The sequence below is a fragment of the Pleurodeles waltl genome, chromosome 7 (assembly GCF_031143425.1).
Source record: "Pleurodeles waltl isolate 20211129_DDA chromosome 7, aPleWal1.hap1.20221129, whole genome shotgun sequence".
NCBI lineage: Eukaryota > Metazoa > Chordata > Amphibia > Caudata > Salamandridae > Pleurodeles > Pleurodeles waltl.
Window position 1 is genome coordinate 178,135,504 of NC_090446.1, and position 24,551 is coordinate 178,160,054.

The 24,551-nt window shown below is 43.3% G+C and overlaps 1 protein-coding gene across 1 annotated transcript in view; it reads right to left on the reverse strand.

The window, feature by feature from the left end:
* Window positions 1-984: 984 nt before the first annotated feature.
* LOC138303928 (regulator of G-protein signaling 9-binding protein-like) overlaps window positions 985-24,551 on the reverse strand; it is a 64,897-nt gene continuing 41,330 nt past the window's right edge. The window contains exon 3 of the mRNA XM_069243499.1: window positions 985-2,363. Within this exon, the coding sequence (XP_069099600.1) occupies window positions 1,843-2,363 (521 nt within the window). The 3' untranslated portion in view covers window positions 985-1,842. The remainder of the gene's footprint in view (window positions 2,364-24,551) is intronic.

Genomic DNA, 24,551 nt, shown 5'->3' on the forward strand with positions numbered 1-24,551 from the left:
GCTCCTGCCCCCCCCGGACATTTGCGTTACTCTTAGACCTGGCCCCCTTCCTTTGCAGGTCTTCAGGTCCAGGAATCCGTCTTCAGTGCTTTGCAGTCAGTTGTTGTCTTTGCAGAATCCCATATCTCGACTTCACTGTCTTTCTGGGGTAGTAGGGTAACTTTACTCCTACTTTTCAGGGTCTTGGGGTGGGGTATCTTGGACATCCTTGGTGTTTTCTTACACTCCCAGCGATCCTCTACACACTACACTAGGCCTGGGGTCCATTCGTGGTTCGCAGTCCACTTTTGGAGTATATGGTTTGTGTTGCCCCTAGACCTATTGTCTCCTATTGCATTCTAATGTTTTCTACAGTGTTTGCACTACTTTTCTAACTGTTTACTTACCTGATTTTGGTTTGTGTGTATATTTTGTGTATATTACTTACCTCCTAAGGGAGTATGTCCTCTGAGATACTTTTGGCTTATTGTCACTAAAATGTAGTACCTTTATTTTTAGTAACTCTGAGTATTGTGTTTCTTATGATATAGTGCTAAGTGATATAAGTGGTATAGTAGGAGCTTTGCATGTCTCCTAGTTCAGCCTAAGCTGCTCTGCTATAGCTATCTCTATCAGCCTAAGCTGCTAGAACACTACTAATCTACTAATAAGTGATAACTGGACATGGCACAAGGTGTAAGTACCACAAGGTACCCACTATAAGCCAGGCCAGCCTCATACACTGCCCCTTCCAAGTTATTTCTTAGTGGTCCCAACTACTTTTGTTTTGCCAATGGAGGTTTGCATGGTGTGTGTGTTTGTTTTGTAGATTTGATTGTAATTCCATGATTTCCCTTTTTATTGCTGCATTAACCATTTTGCTTGTAAATATTTAAATTCATAAAAACCCAAAGGGACATTCCAAGGCACTGTAAAAATAAATGAATAAAAATAATCGGATTAAGAAAACATTTTACGAAAGATCTGTGTGCTTCATGTAACAAAAGGCGTAATTGTGGTGAATTGAGGGCAGGTGGCCAGAGGTGTTCAGCCGCCTTCAATTTAATAACATTCAAATAAAAAATACAATGCCAAGCGCTTACTTTCCATATTCTTTGCCTAACCTCTAAGTCCTGAGTCACCTCTTGGCTTACCGGGGGAGTCCCAAATCTTACCACCATTTGTCTTTTGTTTTCACTTTGAACTTTTGCGATTTTTGCAAAATCCTGTAGAGGAAATTCGTGATCTGCAGCACTGTTGTCATAGTACACGAATCCTCTATACATATTCTGATTGAATGCACCATAATCTTGACTTGCCACATCATGTTTACTACAAAGCTCAACCCACTTGCCACCACCACCACATTGAACACCACTGGGCACGTTCTCCAATTACCTGCATTTTGCAACTCAGATTGCTACCTTGGTTTTGCTTTTAAAAATGGACTTGCCACTTACTACACCTTTATGGTTGTTTATTTTTAATTCCTAAATACCCTAAGAGTATACTTTGGTATATGGTATTTCCACGTCATGTAAATGCATGCAGTAGGATCATGGATGTGGGGGGGGGGCTGAAGTTTGATCCTCCGCTCTTGAAGATGCCGGTTTAGATAACACATTAGAGGTGATTTAGTACTACATGTCCTACTCTTACAACCATATGACGACGACGTTTACTTCAACTACTGCCAGCATCCTCAAATATTTCAATTACCTCATACTAACAGTTCAATCGTCAACCATTCTACTGTTTGGCGAGTCTTGTCATGCAAAATGTTATGTTCTTTGTGGTTTCTAAAATCCCGCTGTTATAATGCACGCATTGGTGAGGCCATTACAAAAACATTCCTATTACACCTTAAGAGATCATACAAGGAGGTCCATGCCACAACTGGCCACGCGCACAGCACCCTCTGCTGAGCGCCTCTTCTGTGACCAAGATCTCATTCGTGGAGCTGTCCTCTACATCATGTGTGGATTTGCCCTCTGCCCAAGCTTCCTCTGTGGCTTCCACTGTCCAGACAGGCACGCTGACCTTCATCTGCATGTCATGCAGCATTCTCTCGATCTGCTCAATTTGCATTGCAATGTCTGGGGAGCACTGGGGATCCACCATATCACTTACTCTGCTACCAGGAGATTTGGTACTCCGGGACCTCCAAGCTATTTCGTAAGTCTTCCCAACCACACCGGAGTTAATGAGGCACCTCCTTCGAAACTGCAGGGGGAAAAGCTGGTTGAGATGCTGAGCTTTGCAGAGGTCCTGCTGGTACTGTTCCAGTGTCGAGAGAAAGAGAACAAACATCCGCTCCAGCTGCACCCGCTCCTTGGTGCTCACCACCTGGTCAGTGAGCAGTGACATGAGCGTTTTCTGTAAGCCTTCAGACAAAAAGAAGTGGAAACAAGTGGATTTCAGTGCATCAATGATTGACAACTTACACAAATAACAATCTGCTTCTTTGCAAATGCAAGTGGTACATTTCGTGTCAAGAACGTTCATTAGGAGGGAACAAGTCGTTTTTTCAGTTTAAATGAAATATGTCATATTCAAACACTCAACCTCCATTACCCCAACTTTGACTCACCTTCTCAGGACCCACTTACTCATTGCAATATTCAGCATACAAATAATGAGAATGGATGGCTGCTATTGGCATAGTTCAGGTGTAATGTCTACCCATGCTGTAACCCAATGAAGGTGCAAAGCAAGCCTTTCTCTTCTCAAGCATGGATCCTCTGTCATTCGGCTCTGCTAGCTGCACCCCTGTTACTGCATGGAAAAGAATTGGACAATACAGGTATAAAAAAGTTGAATTGTTGACGGTCCTTGGAGACCACTTCCGGAGGTTGATCCATGGTAACTCCCAGTCCTACCCGAGTGTAATGCGGAGGCATTTGGTTAAAACGAGATCCATTTTCCATCAGTAGAGCTTAAATGTCTGGCCATGTCCTGTGATGCGTGGTCTACACGGATGTCATTTAAAGGTCGCCGGGGGTCGCAGCTGCGACCCCTGGCTTGCCTTTTGCGATTCTTGGCCCCAGCAGTGGCAAATTCAGTGCCAGGAACACAGTGGCAGCTCGTCCTTATGGACGTCAGTTGTGGCTCCATTCTCTCTTTTCTGTCAATATATTATTACAATAATAGTGAATAATAATGTATTTTCCACTATTTGTGCAATAAAAATGGAGTACAGTTAACTAGAATATGCCCTTCTATGGCAGCTGAGATAAGTAAGAAATGGGTTTAAGTGGATGTTTTGTGCGTGCTTGCAGGTGAGTATGTTTTACTGAGAGTGTATGAAGCAGGGAAGATGATCAGGATGGAGGATAGACCATCATGGACATCAAGTCACCGAAATGCCAGGGGTAGCAGAAGTGACATCACATGCCATTTGACCTCACTTATACACACATACTTACACATGCATACAATTTCACACTCACATCCCCTTACATCCCCCCCGTGCTGTGCCCTTTTTTGGCTATTTGGGGTAGTTCGCGCTTAGGCTTTAATAACTGTTTGTTCACATAAGCTATCCAAGCCAAATTTACGTCCTGTTTTTTCCAACATCCTAGGGATTCTAAAGGTACCCAGATTTTGTGGGTTCCCCTGGAGGAGACCAAGAAAATAGCTAAAATACAGCTAACATTTAGTTTTTTTTCCAGAAAAATGGGACAAATGAGCTGCGGAAGAAAGCATGTGGTTTTTCCCTAAAAATGGCATCAACAAAGGGTTTGCAGTGCTAAAATCACCATCTTACCAGCTTTCAGGAACAGTCAGACTTGAAACAGAAAACCAAATTTTTCAACACAATTTTGGCTTTTTACTGAGACATACCCCATTTTTACTGTTTTAGCCTCCTTCCAGTTAGTGACAGAAATGGGTGTGAAACCAATGCTGGATCCGGACACTAAACATTTCTGAAAAGTAGACACAATTCTGAATTCAGCATGGGGTAATTTGTGTAGATCCTACAAGATTTTCCGACAGAACATAACAACTGAAAAAAAAATATTGAAATTGAGGTGAGAAAAACAGCCATTTTTCTCCACGTTTTACTCTGTAACTTTTTCCTGCGATGTCATATTTTCAAAAGTAATATACCGTTACGTCTGCTGGACTCTTCTGGTTGTGGGGATATATAGGGTTTGTAGGTTCATCAAGAACCCTAGGTACCCTAAACCAATAAAGGAGCTTCATCTTGCAATGGGTTTTCATTGTATACCGGATGTACAGAAATTTATTTGGTGAAATATAAAGAGTGAAAATTGGGTATCAAGGGAACCTTTGTATTTCCAAAATGGACATAAAATAAGGTGTTGAGAGGCAGGGTTATTTGCACATCTCTGAATTCCGGGATGCCCATGCTAGCATGTGAATTTCAGGGCATTTCTCAAATAGACGTCTTTTTTACACACTGTCTTACATTTGGAAGGAAAAAATTTAGAGAAAGACAAGGGGCAATAACACTTGTTCTGCTATTCTGTGTTCCCCCAAGTCTCCTGATAAAAATGGTACCACACTTGCGTGGGTAGACCTAATGCCCGCGACAGGAAACGTAACATGGACACATCACATTTTTAAATTGAAATCTGACATGTTTTTTGGAAAGTGCCTAGCTGTGGATTTTGGCCTCTAGCTCAAGTGGCACCAAGGGAAACCTAGCAAACCTATATATTTTTGTAAACTAGACACCTAGGGGAATTCAGAATGGGGTGACTTGTGGGGCTCTCACCAGGTTCTGCTACCCAGTATCCTTTGCAAACCTCAAAATTTGGCAATAAAAAACACTTTTCCCTCAGATTTCGATTCTGCAAAGTTCTGGAATCTGAGAGGAGCCACACACTTCCTTCTGACCAGCATTCCCCCAGGTCTCCCAATAAAAATGGTACCTCACTTGTGTGGGTAGGCCTAGTGCCTCAGACAGGAAATGCCCCAAAACACAACATGAACACATCACATTTTCCCAAAGAAAACTAACCTGTTTTTAGAAAAGTGCCTAGCTGTGGTCTTTGGCCTTTAGCTCAGCCGGCACCTAGAGAAACCTAGCAAACCCATATATTTTTAGAAACTAGACACCTGGGGGAATTCAGAATGGGGCGACTTGTGGGTGTCTCACCAGGTTCTGTTACCCAGAATCCTTTGCAAACCTCAACATTTGGCAAAAAAAACACCTTTTCCTCACATTTCGGTAATGGAACGTTCTGGAATCTGAGAGGAACCACAAATTTCAGCATTCCCCCATGTCTCACGATAAAAATGGTACCTCACTTGTGTGGGTAGGCCTACTGCCCGCAACAGGAAACACCCCAAAACGCAACATGGACACATCACATTTTTACATTGAAAACTGATGTGTTTTTTGGAAAGTGCCTAGCTGTGGATTTTGGTCTCTAGCTCAGCCGGTACCTAGGAAAACCTACTAAGCCTGTGCATTTTTGAAAACTAGACACCTAGGGGAACCCAGGATGGGGGAACTTGTGGCGCTCTAACCAGGTTCTGTTAACCAGAATTCTTTGCAAACCTCAATATTTGGCAAAAAAGAAAAACACTTTTTTCTCACATTTCGGTGATAGAAAGTTCTGGAATCTGAGAGGAGCCACAAATTTCCTTCCACCCAGCATTCCCCCAAGTCTCCCGACAAAAATGGTACCTCACTGGTGTGGATAGGCCTAGTGCCTGCAACAGGAATAGATCACACAACGGTCAATGTTGGTCCTTACATGAGGGAACTGTTGACCCTGGGTGATCCATTCCTGACACAGGCACTAAGTACAGGCAGTCAAGTTGGGCAGTGTTTTTATTATGACAGGTAGGGAAACACTGGGTGGTAGGAATTGTGTGGTTTCCAGCATATTCCTGTAGTTTGTGTGACAGAAATGCAAGCAAAAATTGAGGTTTTATTCTACATATTTCATTTGCAGGGTATTCTGGGTAAGAAAACTTTGGGGAATCCACACAAGTCACACCTCTGTGGACTCCCCCGGATGTCTAGTTTCCAGAAATGTCTGGGTTTTGTAGGTTTCCCTATATGGCCGCCGAGCCCAGGACCAAAAACACAGGTGCCTGCCTTACAAAAACAGATTGTTTTGTGATAGATCATTTTGATGTCTCCACAATATGATTTGGACAGTGGAATTTGGGGCTGAACTAAATTGGGGAACTCCCAAGAGAGCACTCTCCCTGTGCTTGCCGCCGCATGCACCTGCTCTCAGGGTTGGGCTAACCTGCCATTGTCCCGCTGCACAGACTGTGCTTGCCAAGGGACAGCAGGACTGTCCTCATCCCCTCCCTCATAATCAATGGAAGAGGAGTTATGGGACTCCTCGACTGAAAAATCACTCCCAGAGTCTGCGCCATTGTCCTATCCCCCAAATGCTATCTCAGTATCTGCTGTCTCAGTCTCTGATCTTATGTCAGAGCTATCCTCTATAACCCGAGGGAAGGCTTGAGCAGCAGTCATCCAACAAGATGCCATCTCTGCTACTGGCTAAACTGTCGCTCTAAAACACTAGCCTACGTAGGCAGTCACAAAATTGCTGGTGTGTGTGTGTGTGTGTGTGTGATACTTGCAACAGTAGAGGTCACCTTACCTTCGCTTCTTCCCTCCATCAGCACATTCTTTCAAGGCACTCAAAAAAAGACACACTATTACTTCACCTTGGCACATGCCAATCGTCACAGTCTTTAGCGCCTCTATCGCCCAGTCCAACAATCATTATTGGTGCTCCCACCCCCATGACCTCCTCCTCGGATCCCCTCACTACCACCCAGCAAAAGTGCCCTTCATCTCTCCATAGCCCCACGCATATACATTTCATTTGCATTATGGCGCAGGTAATGGTTGTCTTTACTAATCTATTCAGCTATTTACACAAAGTACAGATCCTTTTGTAGCAAAAACATAATCACATGACTTACTTGACTTTTTTATTGCTGCCTAAAAGCTACAGTTGAAACGTGTCAGTTGAAGTATGTGAATTGCTTTGATGACGAAAGCTGTAACTGCAAGAGAACTGGTGGCGAATATATAAATATATATATATATATATAAATATATATATAGAGAGAGATCCCTTTTAAATGTGGGTGTGGTTTTCCTGAGGGCCGATCGCAGCCTCCAGGAAAACCACACATGCGTTGACAAAAGTGATCGCTATATATATTTATATATATATCTATATATATCTATATATAGATATATCTATTATCTATATAGATAGATATATCTACATAGATATGTCTATATATAGATATATATGTATATATATATTTTCTTATAGCTGTATGGTTTCCTTCAGGGCATAGTGGCCCCCAGGGAAACCATACAACTATTGAAAAAATGTATGCCCCAACAGAGGGTCACCCTGCTCACGGGTGACCCCCTGTCAATTTCATTTTTTTATTTAATTATTTTTATTATTATTATTTTTTAATTAAACTCCCAGGGGTAAACCTACCTTTTAAAACAACAAAAATGCCCCTGTGGGGGAGGGGGGGCGGCCTGTTTTCCAAGGGGGCCGACCCCCCCAGTGAAATCCCTGGTGTCTAGTGGGGTTTCCTGGCCCTCAATCTCAGCTGTGTGTGAATCTCCCCTTTCAAACAAAGCCGTCCCGAATGTCAGGAAGGCCCGTTTGGGCCTGTTTTCCTAACTCCCTCCCTGGTGTCGGCCACTGGTCGTGACCCGCACCAGGGAGGTAGTGCAGTTAATCACTCTACTGAGCTCTTTTTTCTGCCTGACTTTGCAGCGGCATACACTGACTCAAATTAGGCACTGCCCTCCATGCTCTGAATTTGTGATCCCCTCTTACACACACACAGCTCAAATTAATATAGAGAATGCATCTGTGAGGCTTGCACTACATAACTGGACTTTTCCATTTCACAATCCAGAAGAGGTATACATAAAAAGTATATATAACTGTGAGGCAATGAGTCCTCCCATGCTACATGACCAAAGATCTAAGCTTGCAGTTGCCCATCGTGTGCACGAAGAGAAGCACATTTGTTACTGTGCCCATACTGAGACCGTCAAAGACTTCACTGTTATTACAAATGTGCAAAGGATGATGATATTGGATTCTTATCAGTTTACAGATATCTTATGTATAGACATAAAATTAAGGCTAAATTTCCTTTTATGTTTGCAAGTTCTGATATTTTCACAGAACCACTATCATCGTTTTTCATGAGAGCTAAAAAAACGATTATGTTTTTAGGATAGCTGATGGTTGGATAAATGCAACTATAGTAAAACTAAATGTAAGCACTGTAGAAGACATGCATGAATCTTATGGCCAAGGACCGCATTTGTTTCTGCATACGTCTTGGTCATCTTGTCTTGGGCCAAGTCTTTTGCTAAAAGGTCTGAGATATTGTACCATGTGTGCTGGGTCTTAAAAATACGCTGAGAACATCACACAATAGTAAACACCAGAGAGACACTTGTGCCATTTTGCTCCTATTTTCCTGTGCTTTCTGTTGCAGCTCTTGTCAGAAAGCAATATTCATGTTTCCTTGTACATGAGACGTGGTTTGTTTTTTACCTCTGTTTAGAAATGTGGGGTATGTATTTTGCGTAAGGTCATGATGCACTCTAGTTTTATACCAGAAGTCAAGATAATTCAGGCCTTATTTACAAGAACCTGACGCATCAGCCTGATGCGTCAGATTTCTTGCGCAGCCCAACGATTTCATAACGATGCCATGGATGCGCTGAATTGACTAAACAGAGCTCTGTGGGGCACGTTTTCACACATGCGTTAGAAATTCTGACACATCTGTGGTGCTAAACTGGCGCATTGCTGGACTAGAGTAAAAAATACGACACTACTTCAGCAATCAGAAGAGGCACCCATTGTAAAAAGCACTGTGTCCGTTTTACGCCTGCTCTGAATTGGCAGTAAAATTTTGACTCTGTGAAGTCACAGAATGACGCAGTGAAATGTAAATTACACTGCGTCACTTCTGAGTGTCTTTTTGCCTGTGAATGTCTACCATGCATACATTATACCTGGCAGAGGTATATTGTGACGAAAGGGGTTTACAAACTGACAAATTGGGCCCAATGAGTCAGTTTGTAAATCTGAAGGCGTCTAAAGCACTGCTTAGCACTACCGCCACATAAACAATAATAATGCAACAGTGGCACAAAGGCCTTGTAAATGAGGTCCAACAATTTTGAAGTGACGGGCGTTCCCATGAGGGAAACATTTGTAAGGAAGATGCTTATTGTCACGAATTGTGATTTGTGGAGTACTCTCGAACCAGCCACTCATGCTAGTTTGTTGCTTGGCTTGTTCATCCATGGTTCTGACAGTTGTTCCTGACGTGTAGTGTCGGCCTCAGGGGATTTGTTACTGGCAACGTTTTAGGGCTCAGCTCATTAATTGTTAAAGGGTTTCTCGAAGTTCTGTCCAGAACGAGGTTCTGCTAACTTTGGAGCATACATGTCATCTCCTGGGTGAGGTTACTGTTCTGATAGTAACCCAGGGGTATGGTTACGGTTTTCTTGCTTAGGAAAAAGGATGTATTGTTAGTAGAGAATACTACTCTAGATGGATGCAATTATCTGCCTAGAGGAGGTAACTATCTTGTTGGTTGTTAGGGTTGGCATTGGTCTCACAGGTAGCCATTTCTGATATGAGTGGGAAATCTCTGCTATATGTAGTAACTCGGATAGAAACATTGGTATTGACCGTCAAGCTGAAATATTCAAGGGCGTTCAAAGCTTGTGTTGAGGAGAATTAACTCAGGGATGAGTTTGTGCATGTAAGCAGTAGCTTATCCAGTTAACCAGAGTACTGAGCCATCCCCACTAACTTAATGTCCCTTTGGAGGAAACTAAAAACCACTCACTTATTAAGTCACAATTTATTCATCCGCCATCAATTCCTATAATTTACCTAGATTATGTTACAAACCACAATATAAGATTACACAGTTAGATTAAAGAGTTTTCCCCTTTTGCCTCTAACAGAAGTTGACAACAGTCAAAATTCCAAATGCAAGAACCTTCCAGTCATTTCCCCTTCCCTCCATTCACATGTCAGCAGGGACTGCAAAACCTCTTCCACTCAGATTTACGTGGGAGAAAAAACGGCTCCATGACACTCCTGCAGGACAAACTACCTTTTTGAGACTGGTCAGTGGTCCTAATTTTTCAAGAAGGATTCACTATCATGACAATCTCATGCTAAACCTTCTAAACATCGTTGTGAGAATTGAGAATAGCCAATCATTTATTTTCATTGCAGTTTGTGGAGATACTCTGATTGGTGAAATTATCAGCATATTGCCCCTCTGTCTTCTATTTTTGTTTACATAGTAAAAACCAAGTGAGCTAATGTTCCTGTTACAGGTGTGTTTCTTCATTGCATCTTGATTCAGGTCTGAAAAAGTGTCTTTCCTCTCCTGTAGTGAATCCTAGTTTGTTTTAGTGGGATACAGGAGTTAGCTTAGCCTTTGGCTTGCAGACTCGTGCCCCCGTCACCTAGTGACTTTTAGCCTACTTAGCTTGCTCTGTTTTAGTGCATTTATTTAATTAAATCTGTTAAGATGGCTGCCTTGTTTTTAGTTAGGCCCATGTTTTAGTTTTGTGTTATCAATGCCACTGTGCTAAGACGTCAATATCCAGCGATAAAGATAAACAAACTGTAGGTGTTCACATTAGGTACTTTCTCTCTTCACGCTTTCGAGGGAATTATTTATATAAACTACTGTACCCAGGAATGTCTTGTTTACTATTGTTTGCGAACAGACCTACATCAGGGGTCCAAGCAGATCTGTATAAATACTCCTCACTTAAACAGATTGAGAGATTCTGACCAGATGCCATTGCTGCGCTCGATGCTGCATGTCGCATTGACGCTGACCCAGTCTTCGTGTCCCTACGGAGTCTGAACTAGAGACCTCATTCCAAAGTAACAAGGGTTGGGGGCTCGTCTCCTGGACATGGCATTGGCAGATTAGGTTTTACATACCTTGTTCTCTTTTAGGTTAGAGGTTAAGCTCATTATGCTAGGGTATTAGGACATATTTCACATCTCATGTCATTACATATTATTGCAAGATGGTGGGGGTCTTTGTATTAATGACTCTTGTATTTACCATTCTGTTTCTTGCACGGTTCATTATCCTAATCATTGCAGCCCACGCAACTTATCGCAGATTGCAGTTTTGCCAAATAAAACCTATTGAAACTTTACTGCATCTTCTTCATTGCCTGTGTTTGATTGAGACATGGTGTTGATGTGAGAAAGGGGTAATCTTTGTTTAACCACGACACTCCCTGAGATGTCACACTCTTGAGTCCATGTGTAAAGGCTGCCACAAATCACCTTTTACTGTTTGGGTTTTTGGTGAGATGCTGCTTGTGATCCAGGAGGGTTGGGAAAACAGTGGCATAGTCACCTAAAAAATAAGTACTGTCATCCTCAAACCAGCAGTCTTGCCTAGAGCATGAGTCCAACTACGACACTGCTTTCTTTACCTCAATTCCCATCAATTTTGCTTTTGCTTAGAATAGACTATGTACTAGCAGATACATCAAGGCTAACCGTTTGTAGTCAGGTGTCAGGGTCCTGGCTATAATAGGGAAAATAGCTTATAAGCAAGTTCCGCAAACGCCATGCAAGTCACCAAAAACATGACTCTGGCTCTTAGTTAGACAAGGCCTTACAAAAGTTCACAGAGAAGGAACAGGACCTCAGTGGAAAAGACAGGATGACAAGGTGTAAGAACCTTTAAGGGGAGTGGTTCTTAGCCATGTTTACCGAGGGGCCAGGATTTGCGGAGTGGGGCTGGGGAGGGGGGTGTTGGTCCGGAAAACCTACTTATGAGGCATTGAGACTGCTTAGAAAATCAAGTAGTATTAACAGATTAAATACGTTTATGTGAATAAAGAAGAAAATTGAAATATTTTATTACATTTTGTAAACATGAAGGGATTTGCAGTTGGAGAACTTAAATTAAGTTGGTATCCTAAGATCAAGGGTGTAGCCAGAAAATTAAAATACCTCCCACTTTTGACCACAGCTCTTATTGCACCAAGCAAACGAAGAAAGTCATAGCAACCCTCCCCAGAAAGGCTTGCATCTCTTCCATCCAAGTCTATATTCATTCATCTTTTCATCCTTCCACCCACCCACATATATCCGCCATTTCACCTTTACATTCTGTCAACCATTCAGTCTTTTATCCAATAGTCAGGGCCTCATTATGAGTTTGGCGGGCAGCAGAGACCACCCGCCAAACTCTTTAGGTCGGAAAACCACCAGTTCGGTTTTCCACCCGCTGGCCCTAGCGGGAACCTACCCACAACATTGACGTCAACTCGTAATTGAGCCACCAATAATGTTGCGGTCCGTTGGGTGCAACAGCACCCGTCGCGTTTTTCACTGCCTGTAATTGCAGCGCTGCCCTGGCAGATTAGAACTGCCGGCACCGCCAAGCCATCGGCTGGCAAAAATGTGGTGGTGCCAGCGGTCGGACCGTGGCCTTTTGCCATGGTCATAATGTGGCTGTCGGACCACCGCATTGGTGGCAGTATGACCACCACAGTGAGTCCGGCGGCCCTATGACCGCAAGACTTATAATCAGGGCCACAGTCTGTCATCATTCAGTTCATCTGCCCGCCCGTCCATATCCAAACCGAACTATCTTCAAACCGATCCAACAAACATATCCATCCTTTCACTCAGTCTTCCATCTTTTCACTTATCCATCCCCTTTCATCAATCCTATCATCCATCCATTCTTTCACTCATTCACCCATCCGCTCGCTCATCCATCCTTTCACTCCACACATTCATCCATTCTCCATTTCACTCATCCATCCACCCATCCTTTCAAACAGCCAACCATTCTTTCATTCACTCATCCATCCACCCTTTCACTCATTTGTCTATCCATTCACCCTTTCACTCATCCATCCATTCATCCTTTCATGCAGCCATCTATCTACTCTCCCTTTCACTCATCCATCCATTATTTCACTTGTCCATCCTTACATCCATCCTTTCACTCATCCATTGGTCCATCATTTTCCTCATCCATCCACCCACCCTTTCATTCATTTCTCTATCCATTTACCCTTTCACTCATCCATTCATTCACCCTTTCATGCAGTCAGCTGTCTACCCTCCCTTTCACTCATCCATCCATTATTTTACAAATCCATCCCTACATCCCTCTTTTCACTCATCCATCAATCCATCCTTTTACTTTTCCATCCATCCCTCCTTCACTCCATCCATCCATCAACCCTTGGATTACCCTTTCACCCATCTATCCAGCCTTTCATTCATTCCGCCATTATTCTGTCTCTCATCATGCATCTATCCATCCACCCTTTCACTCATCCATCCATTCACCCTTTCATTCATCCAACCATTCACCCTTTCACTCATCCATCCATCCACCCTACCTTTCACTCATCCATTTTTACAACCACCATTTTTCTTATTCATTTATGCATCTATCCATCCACCTTTACACTCACCCATCCATCCACTATTTCACTCACATATCCATCCATCCATTTAGCCTTTTATTAAGCCATCCATCCTTGCCTTCACCCATCTGTAACTCCATTCACTCTTTTACTCATCCTTCGATCAACCCTTTCATCCAGCGTCCACCCATCCTCTCTGTCTCTCATCCATCCACCCTTTCACTCATCCATCCTTACGTCCATTCTTTCACTCATCCATCCCTCAACTCTTTTAACCTGTCCAACCATCCAACCTTTCACTCCATCCATCCATCCTTCCATTTTCCCTTTCACTCATCATCCATCCTTTCACACATTCATCCATCCTTTGTTTCTCTTATCATCTATTCATCCATCCATCCATTCTTCGTAACTTTTTATCTCACTCATCCTTTCACTCATTTATCCGTGCATCTATCCATCCAGGCCTTCACCCTTCCACCCATCCACCATTTCACTGACCTCCATCGTCCATTCATCAAGTAACTTCCCTTCCCACCTTTTTGCATTAATTATGAGCCTTTCTTGGCTGAATTGCAGACAGAAGGGGCCCATTAAAAACCCCACCGCCGCTGTAGCTGCTAAAGCAGCAGGTTGACGACGCCCCTGAGTGAAAGGATAAATCGATGAGGAATAGGGTAAATGGATGGCTGGATGAATGGATGGGTGGATGGACGGATGGAGTGAAAGGGTAGACAGATGAGTGAAAAGATGGATGAAAGGCTGAGTGAAAGTGCTGATGAGAGTAAGGATAGATGCAAGTATGGATCAGTGAAAAAATAGATGGGTGAGTGAAAAGGAGAGTAGATGAATGACTGGATGAAAGGGTAGATGGATGGATTGATGAATGAAAGGGTAAATGGATGGTTAGATGAGTGGATAGATGGGTCGAAGGGTGGAGTGAGTGAAAGGGTGGGTGGATGGATGGGTGAAAGAGGATGGATGAATAGATGTATGGAATGAAAGGATGGATGATGACTAAAAGGATGGGTGGATGGATGGATGAAAGGGGGATGTATAACTGGAACGATGGATGACTGAGTGAAAGGATGGATATATTTGATGGATGGGTTTGGAGATGGATGGGTAGGTCTGGATATGGATGAGATGACAGGTGGACTTAATGGTGACAGACTGAATGTTGGATGAAGGACTGAATGGATAATATAATGTAAAGGTGAAATGGTCATCATCAGTGGGTGAATGGAAGGATGAAAATATGAATGTATAGATGCTTCGATGAAGGAGACGAGTAAGCTCTTCTGGGCAGAGTCGCAATGACTTGCTCCGCTTGGTTGGTGCCACAAGAGCTTTGGTTCAATGTGGGGGGGTTTTAATTTTCTATCTACTGCCTTGCTTTCACTCATCCATCATCCTTTCTCTCATCATTTTCATCATCATTTACCTTTTCACTCATTCATTCATCTATTCCCCCTTTAACTCATCCATCCATTCTTCCTCCTTTTCACTCATTCATCCATGGATCTTTCCATTCACCGTTTCACCCACATGTCTGTACATCCATCCATCATCCATTCATCTACTTATCCATTTACTCTTTCACTCCTCCATCTATCCTTGTACTCACTCATTCATCCAACCATTCACCCTTTCACTCGTCCATCTTCCACTCTTTCTTCGTCCCTTTCATTATTTCATTCATTCTTTCACTCATCCGTCCTTACATCTATCCTTTCATTCCTCTGAACATGCATTCATCCACCCTTTCACTTCATCCGCTCATCCACCATCTATTTACCATTTCACTCATCAGCCATCCTTTACCTCTCATCCATCCACCTTTCATCTCATCATCAATTCATTCATCCATCTTTCCCCCTTTCGAACATTTATCCTTACATCCAACCTTTCACTCATTCATCCATGCATCTATCTATTTACCCATTCACTCACACACCCGTCCACCTTTTCACTCTCCCATCCATCCATTCTTTCACTCACCTTCCCACCCTTTCGTTTTAATTAGAAGCTTTTGTCAGCCGAGTTGAAGACTGAAGAGGCCCATCAAAACCCCATCCCCTGCTGTAGCTGCTAAAGCTGGGGTTGACAATGTCCCTGCCTGATATTGTTTCGTGAGAGGAGTGGAAGTACATCAAACAGAATATAGTGTGTACGATAAATAGCCTCTATTGAATTTAGAAAAGCTCCAACCTTCTTATTAAAATTTAGATGATTTTTCTAGTTGCTCACAAATTAAGTATATATTTATTTTTGTCAAACATGTTTTTATTAGGTTAAATCTCGTGCAGACATTACAATAGTCAACAGACCGGTGTTAACAGCTAAACCTAGCTGTTATCGTGACTTACATTATTACAGTGCATAATACAAATCGTCACCAGTTCCATTATGATACAAATGCACAACCAGTTTTGATAATAAGAAAACTAAGAAAAGAAGAGATAGAAAGAAATTAAATTAATAACCATGTAACGTGTTGTAAACATAGAGAAGAGCTGGGAGATACATGTCCTTCGCATTTAGCATATCTGAACCTTATGTAAGAGTCATTCGTGTCCGTTGCAAGAGACTGGGGGTTGCGGATGGTTGCAGACCTTATCCCTCTCTTAAATTTGAAATAGGTGCAGAGATCTAATTCTAGGTGGGCAGACAGTCAGTGGGGGGCCCCTGGATAGATAAGTTACTAATGGGCCCCATTTATATTCGAAGTTTTTAAAATCATCTGCAAATATATCCATCATTCTTTCCATGGCTCTGCCATTGAGTGATCACCGGAGCTTCTCGTTTTTTCCAGGCCGCCGCTATCGCCATTTTAGCGGCCCCTAGGCAGAGCCACATGATGGCCCAGTCCTCCCCCGTTTGAAACTGGAGAGCGTCATCTCTTAGCCCAAGAAGTGTGCAGCGGTCCGTAATCTCCATCGGATAGTCTAGTATATCTTTGATGTGAGCCAGGATTTCATTCCAAAAATGGGCGGATCGTGGGAAAGTCCCACCATGTACAGTATGTTTGAAATCTCCCTGTTCTCCACACCCTCTCCAGCACCGATCCGATGCATTTGGGAATATTTTCTTTAGCTTGGAAGGGTAAAGATACCAGTCGTGCAAAGTTTTATAATGTGCCTCCTTAAGGCCATAGAGCGGTTGTGTCTTCGGATGTCTCGGTATAATCTTTCCCATTGAGTACCAATAATTTCTTCTCCTAATACTTGTTCCCAGAAGCGATGGTGGTGGGGCATTGTCATTTGGCCCATGGTTGTTAATAAAGCATAGAGCTGGGAGATAGTCCCTTTCGGGGATCCTGCCCTACGAATGAATTTTTCAAAAGGTGTGTATTCCCTTATAGCTGCCTATTGATTTTCAAGTTTCAGTGCCCATTGACGTAATTGAATATAGTGATAGAATTCAGCTTGTGGAAGATTGAATTCCCTTCTACAGTTTTCAAACGAGATTATGTCCACATTGTGGAATAGATCTGCTAAAATCAAACATCCTCCCTCACACCATTTATCAAAGGGTCCTGGCTGTAAGGCAGGGGGAAAGGCTGGGTTAAAATGTAATGGTGTATGTGGGGAAGGGAAGGTCGTCCAGTTTCTTGTTTTTGTTACGTCATCCCAGACCTTAAGTGTAATTTTTATTGGTGTGCTAAGGTTAGCATTACGGCGTCTGTCTGTTTTAGGCTTCCACAACATATCCCATATCACCCTCCCTACCACCGCTGGGTCCATGTGTAGCCAGTGCTTATCAGATTCCCTAAGGGACAACTCCGTGATCACTCTTAATTGGGCAACTTTATAATATAATTGAATGTCTGGCAAACTCAGGCCTCCTCTTTCCTTGGGCATACTCAGCATTTTATATGAGAGTCTGGCTCTCTTTCCCTACCATGTAAATCGCACCAAAAGGGTTCGGAGGGCTGAAAAGAAGGCACACTCTACTTCCAGCGGGAGACTCTGGAATATATAAAGTATCTTGGGAAGAAGTGTCAATTTAATAGCATTGATCCTTTCCAGCCATGTAAGGTAGGATGGGGCCCATTGTTTTAAAATATCTTTTATGTGTGTCAGTAGCGGGGAGTAGTTGGCCCTATAGAGGTTTGATGTGTTAGGTGTGATTTTGATACCCAGGTAAGTTACTTCTTTTTTTGCCCACTGATATGGCGTGGTGGCCGCCAGCTGCTCCATCTCCAAGAGGGCATGGTCAGGTTCATCATATAGGATTTTGAAAGATTTACCTTGAATCCCGCTACTGACTCAAACTGTCTGAGCTCCTCTTGTAGGGCGGAGGATGAAGAGGCGGTTCCATCAGTGTCAGTAGGACGTCGTCCGCAAAGAGTGAGATTTTATGTTCTGTTGTCCCAAAGGTAATCCTGTGTGATTTGGGACAATGGTGAGGCCTGAATGCGTGCTGCCAGTGGCTCTATACTCAAAGCGAATAGCAAGGGGCAAAGAGGGCATCCCTGTCTTGTCCCCCTCGTGACTGGAAATGGTGTTGAACTGGTGCCATCTATCACTACCCTGGAGTAAGGGGCTGCGTAATTTGCTCTTATCATCGGAATAAATGTGTTGCAGAGCCCATATGCCCGTAGAACCTGGGTCATAAAGGCCCAATCTACTCGATCGAATGCCTTCTCAGCGTCTAGGCTCAAGAGAATGGCCGGGATCTTTTTCGAATGAGCTTTTTCCACTAAGTGTATTATCCTGCAAATGTTGTTGTGTGTCTGACGGCCTTTACAAATCCTGATTGGTCTGGGTGTATCAAGTCGGGAAGTAGTTCTTCAAGGCGGGATGTTAAGATCCTGGTGTATAGTTTTGCATCTAATTTCAGAAGAGCTCTAGGGCGATATGAGCTACAGAGTTGGGAGTTCTACCCTGGTTTGGGGATGACTGAGATAATGGCTTCACCCATTGTGGGAGTGGTGGACCCAGAGGTACCTATATAGTTAAATAATTTGGTTAGATAGGGGGTCAGTTCCGGACTATATGTTTTATGGAATTGGGCTGTCAACCCATCCGGCCCTGGGGATTTATTTAGTTTAAGGGGGTTTATTGCTGTCTGTTCCTCCGATTCCTCGGTGGGTGCCCCTAATTGCTCATTATGTGCATTCGTGACTTTGGGTAGAGCTATATGTTCTAGCTAAGCTGATTGAGTAATTGCAGAAGTGGTTTCTGCTGTGTAGAGATTATGATAGAATCTGCTAAATATATTTGCTTTTTCTACGCCTGAATCTGTCAGGTCCTTAGTAGGGTGTCTTATGTCACCTATATATTCCTTTTCTCTTTTCACTCTTAATTGTCTGGCAAGGTGTGACCCCACTTTGTTACTTTGTTCAAATGTCGATCTCTGCAGACGCAGTAGTGTGAGTTCTGCTCTATTGGTATAGATATATTTCCCCCTCAAAACAGCTTTAAAAGCATCCCATATTATACTTAATTTAGTGTCTGCTGGGTCGTTGAATTGAAAGTATTCCCTGATGGTGGTATGTAGCTCGTCTCTAGAAGGCTTGTCTCTAATCAGGGAAGATGGGAAGTACCATCTCGGGGTTTTTGATTTGTGCTCCCTCCAGTCTATTGTTAGTTCCATGGGGGCATGATCTGATAGGGTGATAGAACGAATTGTTGCCTTGAGAAGGTCTTGGGTTTCCCTTGGCTAGTGAATGCATAATCAATTCTTGAGTACGACCTTTGAGTGTGGGAAAAGAAGGTATAGTCTCTGTCGTTGGAGTGAAGTTTCCACCAGAAGTCGACTAGTCCAGTCTCCGCCATTACCTGTTGCAATGCTGGCGAAAAGTTCCCAGATGGTGAGCGGTGTGTGTGTGTGCTGTCTTGGTGTGCATGCAACGTAAGGTTAAAGTCTCCCATCATGAATATGTCCCCCTACGCAAAGGCTCCTAGGCCCATATTTATACTTTCTTAGCGACGCATTTGCGTCATTGTTTGATGCAAAAGCGGCGCAAACTTGCAAAATACCATTGTATTCTGTAAGTTTGCACCGTTTTTGCGTCAAAAAGCGGCGCAAGTGCGGCGCTAAAAAAGTATAAATATGGGCCCTAATGTCTCTAGGCACCTGCGTAGGAATTGGTCTTGCTGTGTGTTGGGTGTGTATATTGAAGCGAAAGTTACTCGACGGCCTCTCAATACTCCTTTCACCATCACATAGCGACCGTCATTATCAGCATGTGAGCCTGTAGGATGGAATTGTAGGCCTTGATGGAGCATGAGTGCTACTCTGTTGTGTTTCGATGCTGCTGATGATTGAAAGGTGCGTGGGTACTGTTTATGTTTAAGCCTATGGTCTTCTTTTTTAAGATGAGTTTCTTGTAGCGCTATTACGTCATAGTGGCTGTCTGTTAAATATTTCCATATTTTGTGGCGCTTCACTGGTACATTCAACCCTTTGACATTCCAGGTGAGTACTGTCACTACCATTCCGTCAGGGTGGGTGTTGTCATCTATCTGTGGCTAGTGTTGTGCTGGAGCAGGATCTATTGTGCCCTGTCTGTGGAGTACTGTCTCGCAGTCTCTGAAGCGTCAATGCGGGATAGCTCGTCCTCGCCTTTCCCCCGGTTGGGTCTGTATCTCGACTCTTGTTTATTGTACATGGTCTCCCAACTCCTAAACAAAACTGAACAATGAACAATTGAAGGACAATAGGTCCTATTTGTGTAAGACTCCAGTAGTCTATTAACGACGTTTTGAATGCAGGCCTTATTCCGCTTCGTCGCTCATCGGTTGGTCATTTTTGGGCTTCAGCAGAGTAAGTGTGAGGTAGTGGGGGGCTGGTTGATGTTTGAGGTTTGATGAGGGAGGGTTTGTAGGTGTATCACTGCATTATCCTGGTGCATCTTCCTCTCTTGGACCTCGTCTATGTACTCAAGGGTTTTTCCCGGGCAGCCAACGTCCAGGACTAGTGGTTTGTTTCTGTCTTTGTGTTTGACTTGTCTCCGCAGGATCCTCCCTACCATCTTCTCCAGATTGGGGAATACCAAGTATTGTCAGAGCCCTTGCGAGGTCTGTTACATGATAAGATCTATTATTTAATTCGAAGGCCAAGCCAAACGGGAAAGTCCAGCGGTATCGTATATGGTCCTCGCTCAGTCTGTCCGTGACAGGCCTGAATTGTTGTCTTCGAGCAAGGGTGGCTGGTGCTATATCTTGGAATAGGGCGCAGGTTTCTCCCTGAAATGTCACTTTGTCTATCTTTCTTGAGGCTTGTAGAATGGCTTCTTTTAGTTTGAAGGAGTGTAGCTTAACAAGAATGTCTCTCGGTCGTCTCTTATCCGCAGAGGTGGCACTGCCTACTCTGTGGATTCTATCTATTTTTATCTTGAGCTGTGTTTTGTTCATGATCTCCTGGAACAGGCCCATCACAAATGCTTCAAGGTCCGACCCCTCCGCACCTCCTGCGAGATTCCTAATCCTGATGTTGTCTCGCTGCGCCCTGTTTTCCACATCTTCTTGTTTAATTGTCGCTGAGTGAAGGTCTGTCTGGAGTGTCTGCGTGAAGGCATCTAGTTGTTTAAGACGATTTTCCATTTCTTCAGTTTTCACCTCAGCATCTAACATGCGGGTGCCTACAGAGTCTACATCTTGTTGCAAAGAGGAGAGTTTGTCATCAAGGTTTGCTTGTGGTTTTTCAAGCGAGGAGGTCATGTCTGTCTTCAGTTCTTCTCTCAGTTCTTTTTTTAAAGTCTCTCAAGGAGGTCATGAAGTCTTCCCGTGTGAGGGCCATCTCCTCTTTCTTTTGTAGGATGCCCCCTCCGAAGGTGAGAAGTAGTTGGAGACTCTGTTAGAGTTTCTTGGGAGGCATGAATAGGGGATGAGTATTCCTGACTATTGCAATGGTTATTGCTCGTTCTGCAGTTTCCCCGTTACATCAGCTCCTCGCCTTCTTCCAATAAGGGTCTCTCACTCGTAAGGGTTGCTACACTGCACTGTAAGCCGCGCTCCGTTATAGCAGAATCGTTGCGCCCAGATATCGAGGATTTCTCTGCTGTTGGCCCCTCCCTCCTTCTTCCGAGGGGAAACACTCAACTGTCTTCGGGTTTGCTCCCGATGCGCTGCCAGCTCCAGGCCATGACGCCTGCTTGAATGCGAGCTTCGGTGGACTGCATGTAATCAAACTTTTCACTTGCCCTCTGTCTGCCAGGAAGCCCCTGGCCCCCTCCCCATCGTGTTAGCGCGTCTCAGTCCTCCAGCCCGGTCGCCATTTTAAGGTCAGGCAGACTCGTGCTTGGCCTTGCTTTTTGAGGGGGGTCTCTCCAGTGAGGCCCCATTCACTGCCTGCTTACTCCAATCGCCATTCACTCCTCCGGTGCGATGGCGCTCAAAATGGGAAGGGGGTGGGGGGTCAGGCCGCCCTCAGCGCTTCACCCACCTTCGCGGTAGTCTCTGGCCTCCAGGCTTTCCGTGCTGTTTCCAAGGCCCCGGCTCAAGGTCCGAGGAGCGAGGGGGCTTTCACGGCTTTCTCAGTGTCGGTAGCGTCGTCGTCACCCCCAAGAAGTTCTGGTTTGCTCTGCCCTCCTCACATCTCTCCAACTCCAGATTCACGCAATGATTGTCGCCGAAATGCCCAGTTTTACGCGACGGATAGCAGAGCCGAAGGGAATTACGTCATGGCGGCCATCTTGGCAAGCCCCGCCTCCAAAGATGAAGTCGTTTTATCCCTACCCCCTAAATATAATTTTTAATTATTTGTGTATTTGTTTCAGAATGCTTGCATCTGTATTATTTTTATTGTTTTGCGGTTCAAGTCATCAAAAATGCATAGGCTGGGATTCCCCACTTCCAGTAATGACTGAGTGAGGGGTCCCCATGTTCCAAAAATAATTCAGTGGAGGTCCCTGGGTTCCAGTAATGATTAAGTGGGGGTCCACACAAATCAACAGGTTAATAATCATCGTTGTAGAGCAAAGCTTGGGTATGGGTAGTTAAAACAGACAAGGAGCAAACAGAAAGGGGATCTAAACAAATAGTCCAAGAAAGGGGAAGAAAGCAGTGTTGGAGATAATAAAGGGCAATGGGGAGTAGGTTTCCAGGGGTGCCCCCTGAGCAACTATCAAAAAATAGAAAAGAGCCACATATAAAACAAGCATTGGGAAAGCCAATTCTTCTGGCATGAACTATTGTGCACTTTTAAAATAAAAACAGACATACTCGATATGAAAAAATGCCAAACATACAAGATATAAAAATAAAAGTTTGGTGGGACAAAAATATTTGAAAGTGGCCTCTCTCCATTTACTAAATAGGCCCTGGGTCAGGTTCGGGTATGTCTTTTCTTTAGGAGATTATTCTGTTCAGTCTCATTCATCAATAATGATGCAGCCAGTAGTTTTCAAGAAGCCTTCTCTCTTGATCGAGAGCTTATCATAGTGCATATGTCTGTCCTGCTGTACGCAACAGGTAAAAGAGGATTGCATTTTGCTTTTTTGTGAAAGACTTACCTGAGTTTTCCAATCTTAAATCAAGGCCTAAAACATATTTTGGCATAGGGGTTTCAAACAGGGGATTCCAAACCAGTTTAACATGACGTAAATATCCAGATGATTTGTACAGCACTTAAAACAGGAGCTTAGCCTATTTCTAAGCACTTTCTGTTTTGACAGCTATGGGAACGGAAGTACGTGATAATAAGTGATTTGACAGGGGTTGCAAAACATTGTCAAAAGTCTGAGAGTAATACCAGCCATCTGTTTACATTTTAACATTCTGTAAAAGTCTGGACATGATTCTTAAGTAGAACTTAGTTTGAAATTGTCTGTATTTAATTTAACATGGTTTTCTGTCCTTGTTTACCTTAATTATCAGTTAAGGGTTTTTATTAAGATAACTGTAGAGCACAATTTGACGTGTTTTCTTCTTACATTCAGTTTTTTATACTTACATTTTTTATTTTTTATTGAACTGAACAACACACATGATACCTAAGTGTTGAATACATTAGCATATATAACGTTTTCCCTTGAGTCAACGTAATTAGCATTCCAAGCTATAATAAACCTATCACTTCAACAAGATTTTCCGGTGCTTGTGGGAAAATCCTTGTGTGACGTCCAATGATTCTTCCTGCTTTGAACACCAGTCCATAGCTGTCCGCCATTCCTCCTGGTTGATGGGGAAGGCAGTTTCCATTTCCTGGCAGTGTCTCTCTTAGCAATCACCCTAGAGATCCCAACCAAAATGCAGTCCCTCCTGGGGTCTACTAAGTCTTCCAGGATACCAAGGACCGCCACCCTAGTTAGGGGCTCCACTGCCCTCCTCAAGATGAGTCACAGGGTGCCAAAACGTCTCTTCCAGTAAGTTCCAATCAGTGAGCAAGCGCATGGCACATGAATAAAATCTCACCATGCAAGCAGGAAAAACACACTGATTTTGTGCGCTTGCCACCATTTTCAGGTCATAATGTAGGTTGCATGTGCTAGCGCATGTGTATTAACAAAAATTATTAATGAGTTTTCATGTATTCTGAATAAGGGGTTTGTGTAGAAAAAATAATAACGTAGAAAAATAATCACACATTTGAAAATGTGATTACGAAGAGTGGCCACCAATGTTCACAAATTTACTAATAAATTAATAGTTTGAAATGTTGAATATATGTTTGATTAATGTAGTAATATGTCATATTAGGATAATGCATTATGCTTTAGCTTTAATTGTAGGTCTTAACTTAGCGAGTGTCTTGGCCTACTTGCCAGGCCTCATGTCAAAGGTATATTTCTTAACATTTAATAAATGGCTGTCCTAGAGAGTTCAACTGTGATTTCATTTTGCACTGTTTGAATGTGCTCATAGATGAAGTCTTTTCTCATGAGAACTGACTGCTAGAAGATGCTGTTCTTGCTAATGTAACATTTTGTGTGTAATGTGTGTGAGACTGACTTTCTCAGGAGAAGAACAATGAAGATACTGACTGGAATAGACGCTGCAACAATATTGTTACCTGACAAGCCGGATGATACGGACATTGCGGGACAACCAATCAACGACATGTGAACGGAGTAATGGTAGAATTAATAGATTTGGGATTTTTCATTTAATTGGACAAAGTGGGAACATGCAATTACCTGACCAATAGGGATTTGAGAAATAGT